This window comes from Poecile atricapillus, chromosome 6 (assembly GCF_030490865.1).
Source record: "Poecile atricapillus isolate bPoeAtr1 chromosome 6, bPoeAtr1.hap1, whole genome shotgun sequence".
NCBI lineage: Eukaryota > Metazoa > Chordata > Aves > Passeriformes > Paridae > Poecile > Poecile atricapillus.
Genome location: NC_081254.1, coordinates 27,287,377 through 27,311,793, shown reverse-complemented (window position 1 = coordinate 27,311,793; position 24,417 = coordinate 27,287,377). Strand labels below are relative to the sequence as shown.

At 41.3% G+C, this 24,417-nt stretch overlaps 1 protein-coding gene across 1 annotated transcript in view; it reads right to left on the bottom strand.

The window, feature by feature from the left end:
• Nucleotides 1–4,006: 4,006 nt before the first annotated feature.
• The window catches only part of SORCS3 (sortilin related VPS10 domain containing receptor 3), a 268,680-nt gene continuing 248,269 nt past the window's right edge, over nt 4,007–24,417 (bottom strand). The window contains exons 20-27 of the mRNA XM_058841941.1: nt 22,608–22,741; nt 18,289–18,412; nt 15,516–15,628; nt 13,559–13,690; nt 11,552–11,651; nt 9,431–9,536; nt 5,182–5,342; nt 4,007–4,604 (exon numbers count right to left, since the gene is read on the bottom strand). Coding sequence (XP_058697924.1) covers nt 4,540–4,604; nt 5,182–5,342; nt 9,431–9,536; nt 11,552–11,651; nt 13,559–13,690; nt 15,516–15,628; nt 18,289–18,412; nt 22,608–22,741 — 935 coding nt within the window. The 3' untranslated portion in view covers nt 4,007–4,539. The remainder of the gene's footprint in view (nt 4,605–5,181; nt 5,343–9,430; nt 9,537–11,551; nt 11,652–13,558; nt 13,691–15,515; nt 15,629–18,288; nt 18,413–22,607; nt 22,742–24,417) is intronic.

Here is a 24,417-nt window from a genome sequence, read left to right as displayed (position 1 = left end):
ATGGGGTTGTGCTTGTACAAGCAGAGTGTTCTCCCCTCCTATTCACCTCTGAGGCTCCAAAGAGAATCTGCCTGTAGAATGAAAAGGTAAGAAGGTAATTATTTTTGGAGAGGAGCACTAAGAAGAAAGGAGAGGTAGTTGTTTTCTCTTTTATCTTAAAAATCTTGCCTTAGAATATTTCTCTGTTGACACTCCATGTGCATGCATGACCCTGAACAACAGAGTTGGAGGGATAGATATGGCAAGGGAAATTCAGAAGAGAAGGCTCTGCCAAAAGGAAATCTAAAAAGGACAAGGATTGAAAAAGCAGCCAGGGGTAACTCTGATGTACAAAAATACATTTATTTTCAACAATTTCAAAACCACTGCCTTTTTTTACAGTAGAAATATTCAAATGGAACAATAAAACCAAGAACAGTATATATATATGTATATATATGACTCATGCAGTTGTATTACTGTGTTCAGTACAGGTATTGCAATTGTCTGTCTCATTTAATCCTTTCAAACCACAGTGGTGGTTTGGGTTTAATGCACTGTCCAACATCATCAGAAAGAATGTGTGGATTCTGGTTCAGTTCATTAGACCGGGAATGTGGGAGCTGATTGAAGGGAAAAGGAGGAGAACAGGACATCAGGACATCTTTCTACATCTGTGAAACCACAGTCCAGAAGAAAATGCACACTTCCTACACATGTCCTCTTTGATGGCAACCGTGTCTGAAACTTTCCATAGCCCTCTGTCACTCAGGTCTCACCTCTGATCCTTCCAGGTTTAGTGTTAGGGTTCTTGAGTACCAGTTAAGCTAAACAAATGATCTGTTCATGGTTTATATCAGACTGTCAGCTGCACAGAGCCAGAAGCTGCATCTAGTCTCCAGATCTCATGCATTATTCCTAAATTACAGCTAATCCATCATGGGGGAAAGGCTGGCAGTGATAGAGGGCACTGACCCAGTCTCTTGCTCTCTGTCTCTCTCTCTCTCTTTCATTTCCTCTTTTTACATAATTACAGTGTGGGATCTATTTATGTTCTATTGATGCCATTGCCTATTTCCATCTCAGGTGAATAATAATCTACAGCTTCAAGGATTTCCATTACCATTTACCTCAGGGGTAAAACTTGCAAAGGGGAAAAAACCCTGATGGCAACCCCACATTGTTATTTCCCAGCAAGACAAATAAAAGTGGCCAGTCCAATCTGTGCTAACACTGCAGCTCAAACAGGGCTGGCTGCCCACTCCAAACCTTACAGAGGTCCCATGGATAGACAGGAATGAAGTAACAACCCTTCCTGTATTCTAAAGGAGCAGATTTCAGTCATGAACCCAAGCTTTTTTCAGCCTCCATCAGCTGTGACTGTGCCCTAGAAAAGCAGGAATGAGCCAGTGAATGTGGTCTCATGCACACCGTGGGGATGTGCCTGGAGCACACACCCTGGTCCTGACAGCATGTGCCAAACTACACTGAGAGGCAGCAACATCCACCAAGTCTTATGGAAGAAGTTTGAGCAAACAAAAGAATCAGTCAGGTTTTTCTGACATGCAGTTTTGGCTTCATGGATTTTTCTTGTTTGCTCTGTAGGATACTTTAGGATCATTTTGGATGGAAAATTACATTCTAGACAGGTGTTTCTCCAAAAGTGTCATTCAGAAATTTCTCAGCCTTCACTGAGATTAAATTTCTTTTGAGAAGTGAAATTTTTTTATGTTTTATTCAATGGCTTATTCCCAATTTTTCCTTCTTACTTTCTCCCATTTGAGACATTTAACAGATTTTTTTAAAAGTGTAAAGGAATAAAATGTAAAAAAATGTGAAAAGAAATTAAGAAAAAAGATTGCAAAAACATCCTCTGCCTTTCATGTTCAAACAACATGAGGTCAAGACCATGAAAACCCTATAAAATTCCAAACAACAATGTAAATTTTCACTTTGCCTCATGGTTTCCAAAGGAAATAGTTAATACAGAAAATACTGAGTATTTTACATTCAGTCCTCTGCAGCAGCTCAGCACAGCAGTACCTCAAATCCTAATGATCAGCAAAGACTGAGATCAGCCCACAATTTAGCTCAAAGCCCATGGGACCATTGTTTATGTACATCCCTCCCACCTACACCTAAATGGGAAGCTAATGCCTTGTGCTAACAGTCCTATCACCAGACTGGGCCATTACAGTAAACTACTGTGGTGTTTCAGAACAGAGACAGTAATGCAACAGTTTATGCACTTGTGATGGATGGAAACCAAGGTTAAATGGAATAACACAGCCATCGCTCTTCACCTTGTATTAGAAACCAGAGCAGAAAAGTGAGGGGGGAAACAGAAGAGAAATACTTTTAAATCAACTGAAAAAATAAATAAATAATTCCACAAACCTGACTGAAAAGGAGAACTGAGAATATTTTGTTTTAGTATTTCTCAAGAAACAGTTCTTCCTTATTTTTTAGGTTTACATTTTTCATCTTTAAACACCTCCTCAGTTCTGCAAAATTGTGTTTAATCACTTTTCTCTCCATCTGCAGAGCCATCAGGATTTTAACCTTTGAGAGACATTCCAGCCCACTAACAGAGTGAATACATGTAGCTGAGCCTGGTTTGTAGCCCACTGGCCTGTTGCAGTCAGAAAGATAGCAAAGTAACACCTAAATTCCAGCCATCTCCTCATTTGAGACCAGGTATATTAAAGGTGATTGAGGTCCTGTATCCAGATCCTAGGAAATGGTAACAAACATTGTCATCTGCTGTCATTTCTGCCTCCTGTTACCAAACAAACACTAGAACATCTTCCCAGACATGCCCCAAATCTTCCTTCCCCTCCTGCTGGAGCCTAGAAGTCAATACTCTGCAGAATAAGGTTCATTTTTGACATCATCAACTCAAGAAAAATGGATAAAAAGTAATTCATCACTAAGTCAACCTCTTGCCCCTAAACTCCACCTCTTTATAGGGATATCCTCAATTCAGTGTAGTAAAAAGTTTCTACAGAGCTTTTTCAATATATTTGCTTCATTAACCACCCTGTTCTAATCAGAAAACACCAACCCACCATGCAGAAATCTCCACTCTGAACTGGAAGCTGCCATTCTGCAGCACTCACAGGAAAGAACCTTTCATAGCTCATTAATGCAGGTCTGACCCTCCACTGCCCTCTCCAAAGAGTAGTCCCTAATAGCTTACATCATGTTCAGCCAAAATTTACTACTCTTACACATCCTAAATAGCACTTCACTTCATCAGCTTAACTGCAAAAAGCATGACATCCCCCTGGGAATAAAGCTACTGCAACCTGCCCCACTGTTGAGCTCAGCTTGTACTGGGTACAGCAAGGCCGCTGATATTTGCCTACACAGAGATGGTGATGATTTCAGGATTCTTTTCGTCATTTTCACTAACAGATGCCACTAAGATCATTCTCAGAAGTGGGCAACAGTGACAGAGATGAATAGATGATAAACATCATTAAAATATTCATGACAAGCTCATAGTCTGGCCTGCTAATATCTTTTTCTGCCCCATCACAAGAAATGACACTATATATATATATATGTAAAAAAAGGCTTGAAGTTATACATAGAGAAATAAACTACTCTCTTTATAGAGAGCAGTGTCAGATTGAAATATGACAGACAACTGGAACACGCTTGGAACCCAAGTGTGACTCAAGTGCTCACCAGGGTCCCTGTTTGGGGTGTAGGTGTGTGTGTGTGCACATGGGCGTGCATGTGTGTGTGTGTGTGGTTCAGGTTTTCTTTTAAACATATCTTCTTTTACTAAACATTAAATTATTTCCCAAGAAATAAAAAGCTATGTACACTGTAATTATCTACAGTAGGCCTTCGGCATCCTCGCTATTCACATGCACAGGGTTCAGGCTGCATTCATAAACTCAGGCTTGCTCCTCCACTGCTTGTGGTGCTGTCCCCTCCAGCCAGTCTGTAGTCCAAGGAACACTGACATGTGTGTTTGCTCTGGTTTTTTGGTTTTTTTTTTTTTTCTTTCTCAGCAGTCAACAGTGCCAGAGGGTGACTGAAATTAAAAGCAATTAAAAGAGACAAGATCCTGCAAAAAGCTGAGACATGCATGTCACTGGAAAGCGAGGGATGTTGGCATGTTGCAGAGCCTGGTCCAACAACTCAGTCTGAACCCTCTGGCAGGATGAAGCAGCTGATTCATGACTTATTCTGGAAAGGGCTGAAAAGGGACAATTTATTTACATGTTGCCTGAGGTACGACACCTATCTGTTGGATTTGAATACTTAATTCCCATTATTTCACAGGAAGCTGGCATTCAAATCTCATTGCACACTTGACTCATTCTTTGCTTTTTATTTCTAATCTGATGTGTATTCTTTAAATATGAAGAACCTCTGCTATTTATGAATGCAGCCCTGGTAAACACAAAAAGCCCACCCCATTCCCTCCCAAATGATAATAATGACATATAACTCTTTCTTTTTTCATAATAATAATAATAATTATAACAATAATAATTACAAATAAAAAGTCAGAAATGCTGTAGACCAAGTGGATTCTCAGTATTAAACACTAGTGCAGTTGGGGATTTCCTTTGTGCTTTCACTGTTGGCAATTGTTGAGATGCTTCCTGTGGAGGAGAAAATGGAGAAGAGAATCAGTGCAGTGGCTTCAACAGTTTGGTGTATGTTGCTTCTCACTCCTCCTTAGTATGTGGTAGTGTAAGTGTAAAGACAGAAAAGATGCTTTAAAATTACACATTCTTTTATGTATTTACAATAAGCAGGGGACATGCAGAAAACTCAATTAATACAGCTCAGCTGACCAGCAGTAAACTCATTAAGCTATTAGGGACATATTTGCTTGTAATCACAGCACACCAACAGTGTAAGCCTGGCTCAGCAGATTCGTTTGAGGGTGCAGGGAATTTGGCACTCCTCCACAGGGAATAGGTGTGAGCCACAGCTATTACCCACTTCCTTATACCTACTGCTGGAGCCACGTTCCTACCCTGGGAAAAGCTGAAAAGCTGTAAGAGAAACTCCGTTACCCTGCTGCTGAGAGAGATCTGCTCAGTGAGAGATTATCTCAGTGCCTCAGGACTCTACTTGTACTCGAGGTCACAGTCACTGCCTCTCCCAATACCCAAAAGACCAACATCTTCACCCAGACTGTGAAACAAAACTCAGTTGAGGGCTGTCTCTCACCCATCACTCGTGTGTCCAGCTCTTTGTCCATCAGCTCCTCAGGGTCTGTGAACTCACTCAGGGTGATTTTGGGGGCATTTTCACTTTGGCTGACAGAACCAATCATTTCCTGCTCCTTGTCATGCTGAACTTGGGCATAGATGTTAATCCAAGGGATTTTCCTGCACAGGAAAGGAAAATGAGAGGTTATGCTTTTTAACACAGGGATCCTCAGCATGTCATTTATGAATGAGACAAACTAAGCTGAGACCAATCCCAGAAATGCAGCACTAGCAGTGATGCAAAGTATGAGCTCTCAGAATGGTGAAACTACCACATAGATGTTCATCTCTGAAAGTGCCTTTAGCATCCACTAATTCCAATAACAGCCTACAGGTACTCCAAATCTCAGGCCATTGTCTTCATATCACGTGCACAAAGGCTCCCTCAGCTGCAAACTTCAATGTTCTGCCCTTTTAAATGAGAAATTGTGCACACAGTGGACACTGCACTCAGCTCAGAGAACAGCAATCAACTAAGTACAATCAGCTGCAATTGTCAACTCTCTCAGTATTTATTATATGATCAGTGTTGCATTGGAAACCAAAAGTAAAAATCAATTTGGCACTAGTATCAACAGAGCAAAAAAATTGCTGGGCTTGTTGCTGCTGACAGGCCCACACTGACTCAGAAGGAATTGCCACATCTGAGAGAGTTATAAAGAATTGTTCCTGCCTCAGAGTCAGAAAGGATTTGGACCTCATAACACCCATCCAAAGTCTATTTGTTACCATTCCATTGAAAAAGCCAGTTTGTCATGCTATGGATCATGTAAGTTTGTAGGGACTTATTTTTCTTTGCTGCTCAGGAAGTCAAGGAAGTGAAGGGATTATTTCTTCCTCCTTCTCCCAAGCAAAGTTACCTTGGCCTGCTAGAATGACATCCTTGAGAGTCAGGTAGGTAGACAGATTATATAGGCCTAGACAGACAGGTAGTAATCCCTGGAGGAATGCAAGTTTAAAATGAGAGACCCGAAAAGGAATGTGTTAAGCATCAAGGGGGTTGCCAGGATTATCTGCATTGCCTGTTGGAAGTTGACTGTTTTTCCTAATGCTCTTAGAAAGTCTTTGTGCCACATGCAGTTCACACTGCTCCAATAAGGAAAACTTAGAGAATATTTTAAGTTCCTTAAAGCACACAGGAGCTAGAGAGAAAGAAGCTGTGTTCAAAAGAAGTAATATAAAATGCCATACCTTTATGCTGATCTATCTGCTGTTGGATATGTCAGAGACTGAAAGCAGCCTCAGCTCTCATTAATTCAATAGATCTATGCTGATTTTACTCCAGTGAAGTTCTGGCCTAAACCAGCTTGTACTGTTGCTTGATTTGGCATTCTGTTCTTAACCAGCATCAAGCCAGGACACATTTGGGAAGTTTAGCAGCAGCAGACAAATCTCATGATCTCCCTTTCTCCTACCTTCTAATGTTTAAACATGCCTTAAATGCCACCAGAAGATACAGGAATGACACAAGAAATGAGTGAGAACTAATGCATTCCCAGAGGATCTATGTGCCCAGAATTTGTCTGGAGATGTACAGAGACATGAGAACATGCCTGGAGATAGTGGAAGACTTAGTTCTGCTTCCAAACAATTCAATGGCAGAGCAGTGATCATCTCTGAACTTCGAGTGGAAAGGTGAGAAAAACTCTTTAGAACTGTGAGGCAGAGAGCCAAGGTACTTCAGAGAGACGGGGAAAAAGGAAACTGAGATGGCTGTACATTTGTGAATGCACACCCAAATACCTAATCCTGCTGTGATTGCACAACCACATCGCTCTGAGCACACACAAGCACACAGTCCTGCACTGCTGTCCCAGGACACACACATGGACTGCCCCACAGCCCCACCACTGCTCAGCACTCATACACACACAGTATTGACTGATATATGCTCAATCTTCCAGAAAAGAAACAACTTTTTTACAGATTATTTCCATACTTTTCCCTTCTTCCTTCCTTTTCCACTGGGACCTCCTCAATAAGCATCTCTCTGGCAGCAATGTTTAACATGCCTGCTGAGTCTATAAATTGATGGACTCACAATAACGAGTCTGTGTGCAAACCAGCAAAGCACCAACTCTATGAATTTGTAGAATTAAAAAATAACATCAGCTCTCCCACAACCTTTCCCGGTCAGCAGAAGTTCTGTATTCAGGCTGGGACCACCATTAATCAGAGAAGTACACTTGGCTAATGGACCTCTGCATCACTGAGAGCTACAGGAAAGCTTTTGGGTTTGCTCCCCTTTTTCTACTGAAAATCATTGCATGCTCTCATTTCTGCTCCACTGAGCCAGGGGTTTTAGACAGAGCTGAAAAGTTGCTTTCTGTTCTGAAAAATCGAGAACACTCTGTGTATATGACTTATCCTAAACTTTGTCAATTCAAACTGGGGTTTCCCCTTTGGGACAGAGAGATAAGAGGGGACAGCCAGTTAATAAGCTTTTGGACTAAGCAAAACTGATGCTTTAACCACCTTCCTCTTCACTTCCAATTTGTAATCAAACAATCAACTTTCAGACAGATTTTAACAAGGCAGGGTCTCCACAGCCCTAGAGCACAATAGAAGGCTGAGGCTGCTATACTCAAAGCTCAGGGTGCTTAAGTAGTACAAGAGTCAGTTTTATGAGCTGCAGTAGCAGAACACGACCCAGAGAGTGTCAAAGCAAAGTGCATTAACAAGCTCCTCACTGTTCTCTGGCAGCTGGAATATAAAGACCCTTTTTCCTGGTAACTGCTGACCACAGGACCAAGGACGTGAGGCCAAACCCAGGAAACAATCTCACCAAGACACAAGGGAAAGCATGTCTTGCACAGGGCTGTACCTACATCTTGTCACGTCTCTCAGGAAGACTTCTTTGCCTTCCTCATCCTACACCTGGGTGTGAGAGTCATCATCAGCTGCCTCCCCAGCTCAGTATTAAATCAGTGCCTTAAACAAATCCCATTCCCCTGGGAAACTGTATTCCACCTCACAGAAGCAGAGAGGGGATTTCAGGCTGCAAAAGGAGGTGGTGCTGTGGGCCTTGAAATCTGCACCTGAGCAGAGTCACACAAATGCTTTCCCTGGAAATTGTCCTGGGCCACTGAAGTCAGTGGGAGCTTGGTAACAGTTAGCAGTGTGTCCAGGATCAAGCACTACAAGGAGAGCCACTCACTGATTCGGACAATGGTGAATGCAAGATGTTAGCAAGGAGGGAAACTTTAAACCTGGAGATCAGAATAGATGCCTGTCTTATCATATAATTTAATTCTGAATATTGTTTGTATCCCACTAACATCCTTAGAGAATACTAGCCTTATCCTGGGGGGCAGAAAAGCTGGAGAAAGCAACATTTCCCTGAATTCTGGAAAGGAAAAGCTCTAGTTTTTTGTTAAGAGGAACTACCATGTCCAGAAAGTTTTATTTATTTAATTTTAAGTCAGACTCAGCTTATGTTTCTAACATAACATTTTGCCACTAGTCAGGACCTAGGCATACAGAGCATTTTATACTGTAAGTACTGTACTGAATGCAAAGTTTCTCCTAAGGAGCTCCATCCGCTTAAAATATATCCCCAAAATCAGATCTTCAGCAAACAGGCCATTCTTATCACATAGTTTGTTTCACAGCTTGCAGCAGCCAAGTGCCATGGGCCAGACCTGGTCCTGTCTGCTGTCTGGAAGCAAAAGATTTACATTAACATCTGTCAAGGTAAATCTCAGCACATATTCCCAAAGGCATTTTGATGCTTTACACAAATTTTTCTGGCTTTGAGTCTCCCACCTTTAACATAAACACACCTGTTCCTCTGCAAGATTAACCTATTCACTTTGCAAGATACAAATGAGATGCTGCTGCACTAAGGCAGCTGGGCAGGTGGGTATAGACTGTGTGAAGTCATCCATCATGTGGTTTTGACTAAGCTTGGTTTGTGTATCTCAGCACTCAGTGAGCACAAAGGTTGCTTCCCATTTCTGGTCTGTAGTTTAAATTCAGCTGCTGAAGCAGATTATTTCTGAGCTCCTGGTGAAGTTTTGGAGCACTAGCTTTGTGGTGAAACAGCAGTAGATGGTTTTCTCTCTAAGTACCAGAAAAAGGGAACCACATTCATCTAAGCCTGAGGCCAGCATAGTTCACTCTACGTTTGCAATTCAGGCACAGCTCTGCCTAGGTTTCCTGCAAATCGCCCAGCGTCTCTTCCTCCCATCCCAAAGTTTTCAACTTACCTTTTGAATTTGTAGATTAAAAAAACAGCCAAGCCCACAAACACCACTGACAACAACATCAGCATTGCTGAACTGCTGTGACCTGAGCTGGAATCCACAAGGGGTGCTGCAGGAGGAAAGGCAAAGCATTACATTTGAGGGATATTACAAGGAAACACATTAACTACCGAGAGCTGAGCACAACTCTGTCACTTTATCACTACTGTATGGTGTATGCCGGTTTTGGCAAGACCAATCAGCAGGAAACAAATTGGTTCTCTTGTCCTTCAAAAGTCAAGGCCCTTTTTCAAGACAGTGCAGTCTGACATCCCTGAGTGAAAAGGCACAGCCAGCCACACTTAGCTGAATGCCCAATCACTCCTGTATTAACACTGGGCTATTACTTTTCAGGTTTTTCCAGGTACTAGAGTGGAAATGAATTTTATGAAGCATGGCTTAATACATCTATTCCCCTTTGGAGAAGATGCCTTAGAGCATCAATGAGCAGCACAACTCCCATCTTCCAAGGATATTCATCTATCTCACATGTGACAGGGATCTACTCCTGTGACAAGCCTCAAGGTCCCTCCTTGTAAAGACTTTTAAATTGAGTCAGTTTTCATAATGTGGAAGAGCCCAAAGCAAGAATCCTGGGTCCAAGCACACAATACATTATAATATTTTGTAGATTCTGATCCTTGACATTTTGTCTAGCTAAATACAGTATATTCCTATACCTTGTTTATGCAGCTATTCCAAGAGCTCATCAGAGCACAGCATCTTAATGGCCTGAGCACTGTGCTGAGATCAAGTGTCTGATGAGAAGTCTCTAATGATGCAAAAATGATTGTAAGTAGCAGCTGAGTGTTTCTCGTTTTGCATAAATATTTGGCTTTGGTGTTTTACTATTCTGTATTATTTTTCTGTCACCCTGAAGACAGGGACAAAGTCATGCAAATAGTCAGTTCTGATTTCACTGTCAAATTTCCACACCTAACAGTCTGATCCTGCTAGTATTCTGCAGCTAATACTTTTGACTCTTTTGTGGGAAAGACTGTCATTTCATCCAAGTCAAAACAGTATAGGAACGGTCATGAAACAAATGCAGCACCTGCACTGGAAAGGGTGCAAGAATAGCTGCAAAATGTAATTTCAATGCAGTGTCTTGGTAGAACCAAGTCAGATTCTGGAGAATTCCAGCTACCTGGAGACCTCAGACATTGCATTGCATTCTCAGTTTTGCAAATTAATCAATTTCAGGCTACTCCTAATGTGAGTATCTGACTCACATTCCAAAGGAACAGTGAGAGTGAAGGTAAAAAGGCATTACCTGTAGGAAAGGTCATGAGCCTTGATTTAGCCCAGCTCTAGGCTCTCTGAGAAGAAGCTGAAGTGTATTACTGTGGGATATGAATCCCAGTCTTTCAGAGAGGCTATCAGCAAGGGCACTTGCACAAGATCCCACATTTCAGAGAATTACAAGGGTAGTCATAAAAAGTAAGGGCAAAAATAAATCCATCACCTTCTTTGTAACCATCACTGTTTCATCAATAGCTGAGACCTTCACACTAGGCTGGTTTAAAGTAAAGGGACTGACAAAGCTTAAAGTGACTCTTTGTTACTATGTGCAAAAATGGAGATAGGTAGAGTTGAAATTTAAATAAGTTCTAATTTTTGGAAGTCAGTATTCAGGCACACATTCCCTTTAAGAGGCCTCTATTTTTTCCTGAGTACTTTTCCCCTTTAAAGCTTCTTAGCTAGTCATAACAAGCCCTTTGCTATAAGGATTTGATCAAACATCCATGAAACTTAATAATAGCCCACTGAATTCCACAGGTGCTCAATAAGGCCTTAATGGAACACCATTCACCTGGTTTTCTAAAACACTTGAAAAACACCAATGCACTTATTAGTTAAGCCACAGGGACATCTTAAAAGGTATTTTTTATGCTTGTACAAACTGGAGCATGAATATGCCCTTGATAGGTTGGTTTAACAGTTCCTACTTCTACCAAAATGTCTCAATTGGCACATAGCCCAGTGCCACACGCCAGACTGTGAGAGCTCTGAGGCAGACTGGTTCTCCTGGGGTTGTCTGAAGCCTCAGGAGAACCACAGCTGTGCCTTTGACTCCACACTCACCTAATGTTAACTGAGTAACATACACAACCACTTCAACACCAGGCTTCAGTTCAAACTGGACCAGGTTCTGGTTGAGAGCATTGAAAAGGATTTCTACCACCTGATGAAATAAGAAGAGACACAACAGTTACAGCATAGAAGATGGCAAAGTCTGGAGAACATTCAGGAATACACAAAGTATATAGTGAATAGTGGCTGACATCTCTTAGTGGCTTCAGTAGGGCCTGAGAAGTGGAGAGAAATGCACATGTGCTTTAGGTGGAACTGGATATCCACTGGATATGGTTCCATCACTGGATGTGGTTCCACTTGCAGGTAAGCCTCCCTTACAGAACCTATGAGACTCTGATTGCATGTTACTACATCTCTCCTGGGAAGTAAACCTGGAAGGCTAGCAAATTTTTTTTTTTTTTCTTTTTTGGGGGGATACAGGAAGAGGAAAAGTAACTAAGGACATTTTCACCTTCCACAGTATCCTCTGAGTTTAATCACTGACATACTGGCCTTTCATTGGTGGATAATGAAACTAAATTAGGCAGTCCAGACCTAATTTCTTTATTCCCACTGATCCTGTCATGTAGCTACTATTTAAATAGGCTGCTGGGTATGAGACAATCCAGTCTAGGTCAATAGAAAATTTACCCTATTTCTCCTTCACTTAGAAAAGGGGCCTTGGACTGGACATACTGGAATTGCTGAGCTGGGAGACCAGCAACCCAGCTCTGATGTGTCATTTCATTGCCCCAGAGCACATACCCAGCATCTCACCCCAAAGCCTCAGCTTGTTAATGCTTGATCTCCATAGAGTAGTTCTGATGGACAGGGCACAGCTAATGAGTGCTTCTAATGACCTGCTCTCCAAGCAGAGCTCCTCAAGCAGAAGGCAACAACAGGTGCCAAAGCACAACTGCATAGACTGTCAACTAAAATTAGAGCACTAGAGCTTTAGGTCTCATAGTCAATTAGTCAGAAATCTAATTGAGATGTCAGCATAATGCTGATATATGAAATATTGACACAACAGCTTGTTCAGAAGAAGCTTTAATACTGGTAGATCCTACTGATCAGGACAGAAATTACTCCAAGACCATCCCTCCAAAAAGCTTTTCAAACCTTCCCAACTCAGTGCCTATTTCCTACACACTGACCACCATAAAATTTGAGAGACCAGCTTTGGTAACTTCCTAGGACAAAGGAACTACTCTGCAGGGACTGACTTTACTCAGTGGGTGACAAGAACTTCCACTGAGTTCACCAGTCCTCTGAATAATTTAATGTTTGAGCCAAACTTCCAAGAGTTACTTGGCAGTGGGCTCACACATCGTTTGCACACTGTAAAAATGCTGCATACAAGAACATTAGCTAGAGCCAAACAGCCTCTCCAGCAGTACTTCACTCCTTTGCCTTTATAGACCTGATTTAATCACTTGGTAATTCTAACATGAAAGCTTCAGCAGTCTAGTGCTGTTGTTCTTTCCTTGCCTGCATATCACTGCTGCTATTCATCACTGTAATTACCTATTTATCTAAATGGATGGATATTGTAACTTCCAAATATAGTTTGCACAGGCTATTCACTGCTGCAGAAGAAAAAAAAAGAGGTCTTGTTTTGGTGATCTACGAGCTGAAGAGCCTGATTTATTTTTAGTAAACCTCAGTATATTATCTTGCTGCTTTGGCCTCCCTTTATTAGCATTCCTCCAGGGAGCAGAGGGAGTACATAGTCAAGGTTCCTTTGGCCGTAACTACTGTAAAAAGGACACTCCACTGATTTAGGAAGAATCTCTGCTAGTGGTAGACTGTGACATATCTCAGTGAGGTATTAGAAAATCCTGGTTTTCCTCTGAAAATAATTTTCTTTAATGCCATAAACTCTACTGCCACAGCCCCAGATGCATCCATTTCCACCACACTTATTGTAAGTACTTCCAACGCTGAGCAGCTTCAGGGACCCGTCTGCAAACAGTATGACGGGAATAAATGTTCCATGAATCCTTCTTTCCTTACTTGCTCCAGATCAGCCTCATTGCTTTTCCTCCTCTCTGTTGTGTTTTTGTGGGGCAGTATGAAGAGTTCAGCAGAAGTAGGCAGCCCAGGGAACACAGCTACCAGGATCTGTTCATCAGGGATACCAGTCACCTAGAAGAAAAATAAAAAGGAGGCTTCCAGCTGCTATTATGTTACATATGTTTCCATTCATGTCCAGAAATGGCACTCCCATTAAATTGTTATTTTCCAGTTCTAATGTAGGTGTTGTGGTTCTAATGAGCTGTTCTGCCTATTTGGTGGGTCAGAAATTGAGCTTCTGCTAATGATGTACTCTACTTCCTTTCCGGAAGTGAATGTAGGCTTGACAGCACCCCTGGGCCCAAAGATCTCAACCCAGAGTCCAAACCTGGCATGTCTCCAGATCTGAATGCTCCATATAGTCCTCCTTGCTACAAAACAATAACTGAACCAAAGTCAGATCCGGAGAGTCTGTCTCAGAGCAACCACTGGTAAATGTGCAACTAACAGGGATGATATGGAGAAAAGTGCCTGCAGCCACCTCCTGTTATCAGGTTATGGGGATCCACAGCTGCCACCCATGAACAGCAATGTCCCCAGAGGGGACTCCTGGGGCAGATCAGGAGAGCTGTGCTAGGAGCTGCTCAGTGCTGAACCAAGGCTCTCACAGCTGCCTTCAGCAACACCTGCCCACAGGGGCTGCTGCCCTCTCTCCCCAAATCCAAGCTATGCATCCTCAGTAGGGCAGGAAGCCTCCCCTCCCTCAGAAATTCTCTTCTCCATGAGGCTCAGTAGCTCCATTGGCTCTCTGGTCCTGTCCCACCTCAAACTCCATGGCCTCACTCCAGAGCTGAAATGTACCAACGGGGCAGCCCATTCCGGGTGGGATATACAAGCAAGCACTTCCACCAGATTGCTACTGCTCTCTGTAACCATTCAGTTATTACAAGCCAATTAATTATTTCTGTCCAGCAAGTTTGATTCTGAATGCAGTAAAAGGGAAAAACAGTTTTAAAAAATTAAACCTACCATTTTTTCAGGATGGAAAAACAATCAAGGAAAATCTTACAAACTGTGAATTTTGAGTGGGTTGCAGATGAGAAAAGCTGAGCAGGAATGTACTTTCCCAGTAAAAATAATCAACCTCCATTTCTAAGAACAGCTGTAGCTAAAGCAAAAAAACCCTAACAGGATACATTTTTGGCAGAATGCAAAACCAACAAAAGCTTGTCTAAATCTAGCTCCTAATTTCATACAAAACTAAAGCCCCTGACTACTTGATATCATAAGTTATTCTGTCCCCTTTCCTGCAAGAATATGAGTACTAGTTTACATATTCTAATTAATCCCAAAGGAAGATTCAGCATCTTCCACCTACAGAAGTCTCTCTTTATCCTATATTTTAAAGGTAGGTTTCTTTTTCCTCTGAACCCTCATTTTTTGCCCCAGTTGGAAAGAGAGTAGAGCTTTAAAATGTTCACCAGTTGCTACACTTAGCTGCATGTGGAACTCCTGACTATCAGGAAGAGATAAAAATACCTTCCTCATGTATCCAGAATACTACAATGTCTCTCTTCTGGGATGAAGTGGATCAGCTGTTTAACAACACATAGTAACACTAACCAAATATTTGGAATAGAAAACAGTACATACTGTCATATCAACTTGGAAAAATAAGAATGATGATGATACTATTACAATCTAGAATTTGCAAAATCCTCAGGGATATTAAAAGCTGAAAAGCACACAGAAATATTAATAAAAGTAATTGTAATATTTCCATAAAATCAGCAATATAGATTGGCTCTGAAAAAAGATACAGCATATTAAGAAGCTTTTTATTTATTTTTACAGTGTCATCACTGCTGTGCTTACCCATTCTTTTAAGCTAGCATGTGAAAAAGTGCATGTTTTAACAGCCTAGTCAATGTTAGTACAGACAAGGAAACATGCTCACCTGTGCTAGTGCTCTCTTGATGACTTTGCCAACATCTTGTCTCCATTCAGGGATGTCAGGGTTATGGTAGTCCAAGTTGGGAGAAAATGACAGGAGCTGAGATTGAAAATATTCTGGAATAGAAAAATATTTATGAGAAGGTTAAATGGGCAGTGTTTAGGGTGCAGACAAGGGTGCAGAAGACAGCAGGAGGACCATAGCTATCTTAAAGCAAGAGGGTGGGTAAAGGCTGAAGGAAGAAAAGGGCTGGCTAACACTAAGCAAGACAGAGAGCTTGCAAGGAAAGAATGCTTATAGTGGTATTTATAAAGGACATTTTGGCCTAATGCCAACTTCTGGCTTTCCCCAGAGAAACAGAAGCGAGAATGAGAGGTGAGAGGATGCCTTCATGATGCCTCTGGACCTTGTAATTTTGCCACTCAGCTTCTTCAGATTCTGCTCACAACAAAGTTGACTAGCAAATAAGGCAGCACCTGGCTGAATTTTGAAAGGCCTGTACAACTGAAGAGTGAACAATTGCTGTAAGTGATGTTTTCTGTTTACTCTCCTGGAGGGAAACCAGGAGTGGTTAATTCCCCAGCAAAGGAGAACCCAGTGCTGCTAATGACTGGATCATCAGGAAATGGCTACTGAAAAAACACTTTCAAGTTCTGTCCTGACTGAATTATTGCTGGGAGGAAGAAAAGCTTCCTTGACTTAAAATACAGAACCATTTTAGTTTTTCCATAATTTCAACTCTCCTCACTGGTCTCACCAAAGACCAAATCTGGAATCCTTATGGCAGCCATGCAGAACAGATTTGGGCCAGTGGGTGGCACAGATCTGGAATGGGAACAACACTCTTATAAAAGTTCTCAGCGTAGAAGATTCTCCTTTCTGTTTCTGGAGATGTTCTATGCCTCACCTTGAAGCAACTGATCTCCAGACACTTCAAATAAGTACCATTAATCATTTGTAAGAAGGCACTAGTTTTAGATCAAGATAAACCTGCCAGAGTATAAATGAGGAAATCCACAGAAAAGCAGGGATGTACCAGTGCACCATTTATGTGGCATCTTTTGCAAGAACTCTTTTTTTTTTTTTTTAGATGGTGCAATATATTTTTAAATAAATTAAGTATCAAAGAGCACAGGAAAAGTCTCTCAGGTTCTGAAGGTTTAACCCAGATATATAAAGTCTTTGACTTTTGACCCCTTAGTACCGTGTCCAATTTATTTTTTGAGCAAATTCTTTTCTGTTAACCTCAAATTAAGAATATGCCTGAATAAATTTCCTCCGCTGGTAATACCAGAAATCCAAGTGATTATGATCTAGACCCATAAGCACTTGACTCAGGACACAGATTAGGATACAAGTTTATCAGAGGACATATTTACTAAAGGCATCATTCATTTATGTACTCAGACTTGAACTCATCACCAGACTGAGGGGCTGGAAGGATTCCTTCCTTAGACTAGGTCAGTCTGCAGCACAGCACTGCGTAGGATTATTTGGACTGGATCCAAATGGGTCAATTTCTCTTTGTGATAGAACCCAAAACTTTGGATTTTCTAAACAGAATGGTGAAATTTCTTCCAAGGCATTTAAAAACAGTGAGGAGCTCTCTGTGGGACCTACTAGGACAAAAGATCAAGATCACCTGTGAGTATCACTCTTAAATATATTTGATTCAGGTTTATTTATTTATTTATAAAGTGCTCAAAATTATGAAGTAGAAGGTTCCTAATATTTGATATTATTAGGAACCTAATGAATAATTAATTATTATTAATATTATTCCTACTATTTGATATTATTTGATAATAGCAAGTCAAGGTATTACTAAATCACATTAACAAATTATTAAAGGCTATTGCATTTCATGGCCAGACAATCAATAAATATCTAATTAGCTGCTGTTACATCTGAGTATACAGCAGGAAATTTATTTGTATTTAACTACTGAAACAAGACACACACGATGCAAGTACACAGTGCTGAGCTTCAAAGTAGCCCAAGTTATTTGAAGCCCAGGTTTCCCAATAAGACTTGAAGTTCAAAGAAAAGCTTGTCCTCAAATGCTGGATGCGAAAAATTGCATAAGGAAAATAAAGACTGGCACAGGGAAGAAATTATTCTCGCAGTCCTGTCAAAGCTGCTGAGAGAGCCCTTTCACCCAGGATTTAGCAAGCCCCAGACAGGGTAAGCTCTGTTGTCTGCCATTGGGTGCTTTTTGAAGCCCATGACATGCAGATATGGCACAAACATACCAAACATTCCCCATAGGGAAGTCCAGTGGGCACACTCAGACCTCCAGCTGTGACATGAAAGATGGGCAGTGATACCAACAACAGGGTCATTTCTGTCCTCTTTTCCAGACCCCTCCTGACCCCTGTCATTTATACAGTCACTGACAGAGACACCAGTTGCATTCAGATCACCTTAATGATGCACTGTGACTATTTCTTTCCAGAGCTGGGAAGATGAAGGAAGGCAGTCTGGTTCAAATGTTTTTTTTATTTCTAGAAGTTCCCTGTCTGGGTCTACAGACAGATCAACAGACACAGGAGACACCAGCCACCTTATTAATGCTGATGTTATAAATTTGGTTAGCTGCCCCATTCTATTCACTTCTGTATTTTGTCATCATGACAGGTCTGAGCTACTTTATCATCAGAGGTTTGTCTTCAGAGGTTCCTACAGGCATTATCAAGTTCCTAGAGTTCATTCTGGATCAGCAATGATTGTCTGCCCTTCATCCCCCTGAGATGTGACTGCAAAAGGCTGAGGGTACCATGCACTGCGATCTCCTTGGTGTCCTGGATGAGGGTGTTGCCCCCAGCAACTTGCACGGTGACAGTGTTCATCCCCTCCACAGTGAACGTGTACGAGATGCTGCTCTCCAAGGTGATGAGGGGCTGTAGGAGGCAAACACAAATGACAATATCAAAATCAGGGTGAGATTAACTCAGGATCACAACATGTACCTGATTTATCCACCAGGCAGCAGCTGCCTTGCTCCTTGATACAGGTGTGGTGCTGCATGTTTGCATGTCCTGCTAAGGCCCAAACCCCATCCCATGAGTAGTGTTCCACAGGCAGAGGCTTCTCTCGTTTCAGTAGATGTGTCCTGAAATATTCTTCCACTGAACTACAAGCCATTATTGTATGGACTCCTCAGCAGACCACAGTCAGCAGCTGCAGAATTAGTGCAGTAGAATGCAGCGTTGTACACACACAACCAGCTCAGCTGCTATATTTGCTTTACAAAACCCAACCTCAAATTGAAAATAAACCAAAGATGCAGATGCTTCTTCAAACAATCCATATTGTTCGGATTCAGGGCCAGCCTTTGCTTTTATGAGCACAAATCCATTTATCTCTCACAGAGCAACACTGCTCAGGTCAGAGTGAGGACATCCAGCATCGCCCTGTCCATGCTGTGAGTCTGTAAGCAAGCTGCAGGCACAAGCTGGCAAACTGTGCTAAGCAGGCTGAAAGCATGGCATAATTCCTGCTGACAATGCTGACTGAATGTGGCTGTGGAAGGGATCCACACTGGAGCAGCCCATGGGAAGGGCCCACATTAAAGAAATTAATGGAAAGCTGTCTCCCATGGGAGGGACTCCCTCCCACAAGCAGGGTAAGAGTGGGAGGCGTCTTCCCCGAGGAGGAAGCATTGGAAGAGACAAGATGTGATGAACTGATGACAGCCCCCGTTCCCTGTCTCACTGCACTGCTGGTGAAGGAGGAGGCAGAGAATTCAGGAGTGAAATTGAGCCTGCAAAGAAAGGAGAGATGTGGGAAGGTGTTTTAAGATTTGGTTTTATAGCTCATCATCCTACTCTGATTTTATTGATAATAAATTACACTAATATCACAAAGTCAAGGCTGTTTTGTTTTTTAACAGTAATTAATGCTATCTCTCTGTCATTATTGTGACCTGATTTTGTTCTATTTTATGTATCCTGCCCATGTGAGGAGGGGAGTGACAGAGTGACTTAAGTGGGCATCTGATGTCCAAACAGGGTCAACCTACCACAACTGAAAATCAAAGTTCCAGCCCTCACAGTGCCACTGATCTGACAGCTGGTTTAAAGAAAAAACTCTTCATTTAGAGAAACTACAAAAATGGAAATAGTGATACTAATCTCCATTGCAAAAGCACACAGATGTCTAAGAGAACAGATAAAGCCACTGTACCATTGCTGTTATCCCTTCATTACACTGCCAGTTTGATTTCAGAGGAAAACTTCTAAACTTTCACCTTCCAGCTCTCACACTTTGTCTCATCAGGCTTCCAGCCTGACTGCACTGCACAACAGTGGTCACATATGCTATTTTCATAGCCAAACCAAAATACCCACCTGCACAGGCTAGACTAACAAACGCATTTCTCTCTCTCTAGAATACCACCTTCCTTTGACCCCTCACCCATGAGCTGAAAAAGCAGTAAAAACCTAAAGAAGTCTTATCACATGGCACACACAATCCAAGGGCACCAGCTTGTGCCAGCCCTGGAGGCCTAGCTAACATTTACTGAGATATACACAGACCCTGGAGAAGCTGAATGGGCCTGTATCAAACTGCAGTGAAATCAGCAATCCTCCTGGAGGTTACAGGTTGTGGTTCTGTGCAAAGGCAGATAAGAGGATGCAGTCTGGCCTTTAAAATTTTTACAATTACAATTTTTTTTTCTTTTATTATGTGTGTATGCTGGACATTCCATTATCATGGATGATTTCACCTCCATCATGGAGTTTTAACATTCAGCCAACTCCTTAATTTTAATTCAAGAACCAAGACCTGGAAACTAACTCTAAATTAAATCAAGTAGTTTAAGGTTCATTTGCTCAAACCTATTAGACAGCTGGATACATTTATTAAACTGGACCTGTGTTAATCCAGGCAAATTGGCCTTTGGGCATACTGAAAAAAATCAGTACAGTAGAAATTCAGTACAGGAGTTTCAGCAGGGTGGGGAGAGCAGTAGGAGAGTCTCAGTCAGGTCATTTGTGTCTAAGTCAAATCTCCCTGTGCAGCAGCACAGAGAGTGAGACTCCACAGTGACACAAGACACATCTGGTTCTGCCTGGGATGGCTAAGGGCTGAACAGGAAACAAAGTTGCAATCCCTCAGCACGGAACTAAAATATATCATCTAATAATACCAGTCAAAATATTACACACCTCATCCTTTAATTCAATGCTCCCATCTCCCACCTCTACTCAGAACACCATGGTTTACTCAAGAGAGGGCACAGAGAAGGATCTGGCATATCCATGAAACATCCCAGGAGGAATTTTGATGTGATACAGACTGCTGCTCTGAAAAAAGGTGGCTGATACAGTTATGTCTATATCCCTTGCCATACTTCTGTCAGAGTTAAAGCACATTTCGTGAGGTAGCTGAAGATAATGCTTTGCAAAGATTGAAGAGTGCTCTGGGTCTGAGATTCAGACACAGATAAGTGGCACCACCTTTACTCTTCCATATTTCAGCAACACATGCCAAGGTGTCAAAGGATCAGCTGCTCCATGTGCTGATGTCCAAAGTACCCATCCCAAACATATCCACATCTGCTTGTACTCTGCTGCCTATGGGTCTGAAATTTAACCTACAAGATGAGGCAGACCACATTTCCAACCCAGAAGCAAGCACTGTGAGAACTGCTTGGAAATCTTTAGCAAACACCACTGCTTTGCACTATCTTTTCTAGATTGCCTTCTCTTTCGAAGAAATCTTTTTTGAGGCCCTATTCACAATCAACTTCTATAGTAAGGACAAAAAAAATGGCAGGAAAACTCTACACTGGAGGGCTTAAGTGGATGATCAAGTTACCAGTACCAAAATTGTCTTAGATGTATTTTAATGGTTCTCCATGTGTGAGCGCTGAGCCAAAAATACCTGAACTGTAACATGATTTTGCATGACTGTATTCCAGTGCAGTATAAACAATGTGGAATTACCTGGTATTTGCAATGGACTAGATGTGCATATGTGGGTGGTTGCCATAGTTCAGCTATGGCACAGCAACTTGCTAGAGTTACAGTAAATGGTTTTTGATCCTGAGCTCTTCTGCTGCCTCAGCTATGCTTCCAGAAAAATCAGCAAGTTCTTACAGTGAGCTTCCTAACTGGATAAAACCCCAGCAGAAGCAGCACTTACTGTTTTTATTTTGCCTCTCCTGATACTGTTGGTAGCTAGGGTAAGAGGTTAAAACTAAACAGCTTTGTCAAAGAGAAAACAAAATACTTGTGTGCCTATTTTTTATCTCAAGTTCCATATTTCATGTAAAATCCCTGTTTCTTTCTGCTGCAATCTCACCTCGATGCATACCTTCAATTGCAAATGCAGACAACGACGTGACTTAAACTGCTTTTGTAAATAACAGCAGAAACTATATTGCAGAATTAACAGCTGTACAATTCACAACTGTAAGAATGGAGAATAGTGCCTGTCTCACTCCTAAAGCCTACAATAAAAGCTGTAGCTAATAGGCAATCCTGCTCTCTCCATTTGAAAGCATGATGTTAACTTGTATTTTCACTTTAACTATTGCTAAAAAAGCTCTTTATAAAACATACAGTCACAATACACATCATTCAAAAATTCACTACAAAGAAGTCTCATCTCCCTCTCTAACACAGCCAGATTCTTCAGTTTGAAATTCTAGATACAACTGTTTATTTGAACACCAAAAGTTTTACAGTACTGTGTTGGAATCCAGCATTATGTACTGCACACTGGCAGATAATGGAAACCCCCTTGGTTATTTGAACGCCAGCAGTTTTTAAACACTGTGTTGAAAGCCAGCATTATTCCACACATAGTTCAGTTAAGTTGCAAGTAAACACTGGAAATAACAGTGGTCTTCAAATCTCAAGGCTGATAACAACCACATGGAGAAAGTAATGACTCCTAAGAACAACACAAGATAGAAGGAAAGAAATTCACAAAGGTTGAAGTTCAGATAATGACAGCCCTTTTCAGACAAGTGAAAAACTAAAACACCAAATAGACAAAGGCAAGAAGTTTTTATCAGGGCTGAGAGAGTTCCCTGACTGTTGTGATAAGCTTAGGAAGAAAAAATGAACCAAAGGATATCTGTACCTTGGTGCTGTTGCCAAACCACCAGAAGTAGGTAAGTGTGCCTGCCTGGCTGGGCCAAACCACTGCAGTAACGTTGACATCCTTATTTCTGATGGCAACAAAGGGGACACTCAGATGGACGTGCTCCACTGGACCTGTGGGGAGAGAGTTCATTATTAAAGGCTTTGAGTTAAATCCTCCCTGCACAGCTGTGAACAGCAAGGATCTTTCCTTTAAATAAATCAAAAGTCCTATGTCAGTAGTGAGAGTCTAGTTTAGAAATAAAAGACATTTTTAGCAGTCAATGAACAACAGAAAAAGACAACCAGATTTAAGAATACTTTTTTTTCCCCCCTTGTTATGCACATTTTCCATAGTGCTAATTTTCAGACAGGGCCAGCACTGTGTTCAGAAGAATTTTCAAAATGCATTTTGAAGAAAAACAATGAGCTGGCTTTGCATTATATAGAGAAATTGCTATTGAAAGCCATAAGAATAGGACACAAGAAAGGGATAGCACACAAGTGAGAAGGAAGGTTTTTTTCTTGAAAATTCAGCCACTGAGCTACTAAGATTTGTGGGAAAATCATTTTAGCCAAGATGGCTTAATTCTTGTTATATAAGAGGCATTTCTGACTAGATTAAATACCCCCAACATTTTTTTAAAAGGTCTCAAAAATAATGACTCGTGATTTTGTAAATCCTTGGTATCTTTTTGACTTACGGCTGACCTTGGGAAGTCTTTGGGGAGTCAGTTGCCCCCAGTAAAACATCAGGAACCACTTGAAAGATGTGTGCATTGGCATAATAAAGGATGTGACTGTCAGAAGTATTTGATTCTGAAAGACTCTAAAAAATAACAAAGTACCAATGCAAAATTGTACCTAATTAGTGAAAATTCCCAGAAAAAATCCAGGGCATGAAGCCCTGAATTCAGAAGAGAGATCTGCTCTAGAAAAAACAACGTGTAAAAAACACTAAGGCTTTGTTTGGTGGTTTGTTTAAAGCTTCTACTATCTCCATTGTTTTTCTTCTTGTTTAATCTTTTGGTTTTGCTGGTACTGAATTTCAGCTGATAACTGCTGCCCATCAGACAGTGTTACTTTCTGGGTAGTACCTTTAACACACAGCAAACTGACAGACTATCCCTGTGAGATGGAAAGGACAAAATAAGAAAAGTCAGAATCTTTTTTTTCTGTAAGACATTCATTCTGGGAAGCAGGAAATTTGGTGATTTAACTGAGACAATCCTCTTGTGTTACCTCTCAGCATGAAATGGGGACATTAATCAGTTCTCCATCTACTTGGATTACAAAGATTGTGGAGAGCAAGAGCTGTTCTTTTACCGCTGGAACATAGAGCTCCAAGCACAAAAGGGCTCTATTCTTGCTTTTGGCACCTTAAAACTTGATATTTTTTCCCCCTTTTTCCCAAGAGTTGTCTAACAGCAACTCACTCCTGAGCTCTGACCATAGGAAATACTCTGGGTTTGCAAGAACAGCAGGTTCCCCTAAATATTTTGTGACAGTGCATGTAAGAGGAAAAACACTAATATCTATACTTCCTTTAAATATCAAGATAAGCAGCTTGTCAGCAGATTGCAGAAAGCTGAAAAGTTAACTGGCTGCTAATAAAGCTGCAGGGTAAAAAACTGATGTTGCTTGAGGCCAAGGAACCTTTTTCTCTCTTTTTTTTTAGCACAGGATCCCAGTACCAGAGCGATTGTATAGTAAGAATGACTCTCAGGCAGATCTGTCTGTACATTTAAACTTCAAGGTCAAACCTCCTATATTGACCAGTACTTCCAAATATATTAAAAGTTTAGTACCGA